Here is a 4,109-nt window from a genome sequence, read left to right as displayed (position 1 = left end):
CCGTGGCTTGTAGAATAATGTCTTGAGTTGAACCCTTCTTGCTTCTATCGTCCCCCTCGGCCTCTCCTGCAACAATGAACGAACTGAGGGCTTGGCTGTGTGCCAAGCGTACTCACTCCGACGCTCAAGTCAGTAAACTTAAAGGATTAAGCTGTGTTACTTGGCTAGATACGTATTGTAGAGAGATAAGGGAGATATTACCAGATGAATAGTGTATTCAGGTTTTAGTTGTGGGATCCTTTCCTCAATGAAGGTTGAGGAGTATTTATAGGCTTTCACCTTTTGTCACGTAGTGGCCAAGTGGCCAAGTGGCTAGCAGGTGGAAAGACTGATCTACCCCTCGGCCGAGGGACCTATGGCAGGCCGGCGGACCATGACGACTCACCGCCGAGGGGTCTTGGATATGAGTACGCGGGTATGTGTCCCGGCTGGCAGGTTGTCCCGCCGAGACCCTGGCTAGCAGGCCGATGGGCTGCATCGGCTAGGCTGTATAAGTCGTTGACTTGTTGTGGACATCTTTGACCTTGCTCAGTGTGTTGACTTGGTCAGCGGTGCAGAATATGCCCCATCACTTATTTTTTGGAATAATGTAAATGGTCCATCTGAAACAAGAATCGTATCGCCTCATATAGTCTCCTCTTTTACCAGGTCAACTCGCAAGCCAATATATGTCTATGCATGGACACGGACACGGACACGAGAATAAATTAACTTAATAATAATTTAAATAAGGACAAATTAACATTTTTTTATATTTTAATCTTGGAATTAAAATATATATGCACCTATAAATTAATAAGGATAATGATACGGCGTAACCGGGTATCGCCCAATTTCTGCGCCACTCTCTCACATGCATTCCTTATTATTGGGGTCCCTACTTATTTTATAGGATATATCCATTATTTTGTGGATCCCCATTTATTGCATGTGAAAGGATGGCGCTGAAATTGGGCGTCACTGAATGGCGTTAACTCATTTTCCAATTAATAATAACCCAAATAGAATTGAACTCGCAATAAACTGTAACCGACCGAAAGTTGAGTGCCCTTTCAATGACAAAAAAATGAGTAGAGTAACAAGGCAAGGCCGCAACGATTTGTTGGTTAACCATTGAGATAGCGTAGCCACTTTGTCTAATTTTGACCCGACTCGTGACCAGGATGACCATAATGCTAAAGGCTACATGTAACCAAAACAAATAAGTTCCTAGGAGCTTTCTTTCATGGCCTTATACCATTGTTCCAAAAAAAAAACGTTACATTTTCAAATGTTAATCATCGATTAATATTACTTCAATAATCTCCTCATCCGGAGATCTCATGGGACTACTCGGACCAGCAACAACTTCAACATCCGATACTGTAGATGAGCATCGGATTATTTCAACTTGGAACAGACGTTTGGCAACATTGATCAACTCGAAAACACATATATCATCAACTTGTAATTTGTTGTCCAATGCAAATTTCTTCCAGCCTCCACAAAACATCATATACTTTGGCTTATTGCCTAGACATCGAATAGGCCATGTATCACTTATAAAGTTTTTATAACAGTATACTTATTGTTGTATAGCCGTTTTACATTATTAGTGTAAAACCGCCTCACAAAAGATCAGTTGATGTCCGAGAACATTAAGTAAGAAAACAGAGAACCTTTTTGTGAAGGGCTAGGAGAACAAGAGTTAGTCTTGGTGTGAGTTTCAGTCACGGTCTTCGAGACATCGGTTTCTTCAACATCAAGAGGGTATTCAATCTCGCAGGTGGTCATGTCGAAAATAAACACATTGAACTGAGACATTTCTCTATAAGTGAACATCAAGAAATGGCCGTGACATATTGAATAATAGGTTACAAATTCATGGCAGCCATCTTTAAACCATGCTCTGCCATTTTCTTTCAGTAATTCGACTTTCCACGTCTTACCAGTCGGAATTTTGAGACTTACAGCATCCATAAAATCGCTCCCATGATCCGTCATAAACTTCTTCGGAATTCCCTGATACAATCATACAATTACTCATACAATTACTCTGTATTATTTTCCGCGGAGGTAGGGTGGAAATACGGAATTAATTTCATTTTCATAATTTCAATTGTAGAATTTCAAATGTTTGAATTTAATTCCAAATCCAATTCCAAAATTGCGTTTGGGAAACCCGTGTAACTGGAATTGACTTGGGCGAGACGGATATGGGTGAGGTCACTGGATGTTTTATTTGAAAAAATTAAATATTGTCTCGGAAAATATTTGCGATCGGAAAAATATCATAAGTACAAATATTTTGATGAAATTTGCGTCACAAAATAAAGTGTAAGAAGTGAGGGAATTGAAATGACGACCATATGGTAGGTATTTGAGATCCCCAAATTTTAACTAGCTAGGAATTGATAAGGAATTAAGTCAAATTCAATTCCAAATTCTAGGGGTTCCCACACACTTGAAATATCTCAATTACGGAATTGAATTTCAATTTAAGGTTCCCAAACATATGTATTATTTGTGAAAATTACTTTAATCAAAGATAAATAAACTATTGAGACCAAAATGTTGTTTTTTATAGACAAAAGTATACAACTTTGGCTAAACAAAGGAAATGATTTCATACGTTTAATTAAAATATACTTTACATATATTGAACAAACGTATGAAAATGACTTGAAAGGAGAGAGAGTAAGACTTTAGTTTAGTGTAGTACCAGTTTATAAAGATCGCCTCGAGGCTCGAGAATGATCTTGAAGAAGCTTGGAAAGTTACAAGAATGATCATCAATAGCCATGATGAACAATGCAAATTCTTGCTATATTATTTATCTTTTAATTTTCAAGTGATTAACGAGTTGTAGACGATGAGGATGTAAAATGAATGCAATTGTTATAAGTAAATATTTTTCACTGCTGTAATTATTTCAACAGAGCACTCATTTACTAACAGCGGCCCTTGGCATGCCTTAATTGTGTCCAAACTGTTTACTAATTATTGAGTAGGAGTGTAAGACCATTGAACTTCCCTATAACACATCGGTCCTACTTTAATTACTGACTCTCGTTTTGCACGAAGAACGGTAGAGATACGTTTGTTAATTCATTCTAAACCAGTCTTTGTAATTTTGATGAACTGAAATTGACTTGACTCGACTTGATACTAAGGCCATGTTCTTTCTGGCTTTTTAGAGCTGAATTGAACTAAACTAAAGCTAAATGAATGGAGTCAATCGAATCAATGTAGCTAAGCTGAATCTGAATGAACGAATCGAATCGAATGGAGCCGAGCCGAATCGAATCAATCAATGAGCCGAGCTGAACTGAACTAAGCTGATTGGAGCTGAATTCAACTGAAATAATATTAATATTAATAATAAATATAATAATAATAATAATAATAATAATAATAATAATTGTTATTATTACTTACTTATTATTATTATTACTATTATTGTTATTGTTATTATTATTATTATTATTATTATTATTATTGTTATTATTATTATTATTATTATTATTATTATTATTATTATTATTTTGTTTATATAAAAAAGATGCGCACAACTTTCATTAACAGAAAAATAATAATAATAATAATAATAATATTAATATTAGTAATTATACTAATTTGAGTGATTAACTAGGTAGGCACAATGAACCACGATTCACCATCAATCTAATTAGGTGAGTTAATGGAGCACCGATTTGCTAGATTGATGTTCAAAGTCTAGCCGTTTATCATCAAAATTTGACTGATTAGGTAGTAACCACGAAGCACCAACAATCCTAATTCAATTAATTTGGATAAATAAGAATCGACATACCCTAATTTCATCTTTAACAAATGTTCCGGGTGTAATTCCAGAGCAGTTATACGTTCCCACCCGTGCTTGTAGAATGACGTCTTTAGTTGAATCCTCCTTGCGGTCTCCTGAAACAATGAACAAACTGAGGGCTCGGCTTTGGACCGAGCGAACTCACTCCGACGCTCAAGTCAGTAAACTTAAAGGGATAAGTTGTTGTTACTTGGTGAAGTACGTGTTGTAGAGAGATAAAGAAGATATTACCAGATGAATAGTGTATTTTAGGTTAAATTGTGGATCTCCTCCTCAATGAGAGTTG

The 4,109-nt window shown here is 36.2% G+C and overlaps 1 protein-coding gene across 1 annotated transcript; it reads right to left on the bottom strand.

Moving 5' to 3' along the window:
* Positions 1-1,273: 1,273 nt before the first annotated feature.
* On the bottom strand, positions 1,274-2,782 carry LOC141654957 (B3 domain-containing protein LOC_Os12g40080-like). Its single transcript, XM_074462063.1, has 3 exons — positions 2,702-2,782; positions 1,659-2,001; positions 1,274-1,512 (listed from the first exon to the last, which is right to left on the bottom strand). The coding sequence occupies exons 1-3, from the start codon at positions 2,780-2,782 to the stop codon at positions 1,274-1,276; spliced, it is 663 nt and encodes a 220-aa protein (XP_074318164.1).
* Positions 2,783-4,109: the final 1,327 nt, after the last annotated feature.

The sequence above is a fragment of the Silene latifolia genome, chromosome 5 (assembly GCF_048544455.1).
Source record: "Silene latifolia isolate original U9 population chromosome 5, ASM4854445v1, whole genome shotgun sequence".
Taxonomy (NCBI): domain Eukaryota; kingdom Viridiplantae; phylum Streptophyta; class Magnoliopsida; order Caryophyllales; family Caryophyllaceae; genus Silene; species Silene latifolia.
The sequence above is the reverse complement of the archived record's forward strand: the minus strand, read 5'-3'. Positions and strand labels throughout refer to the sequence as shown.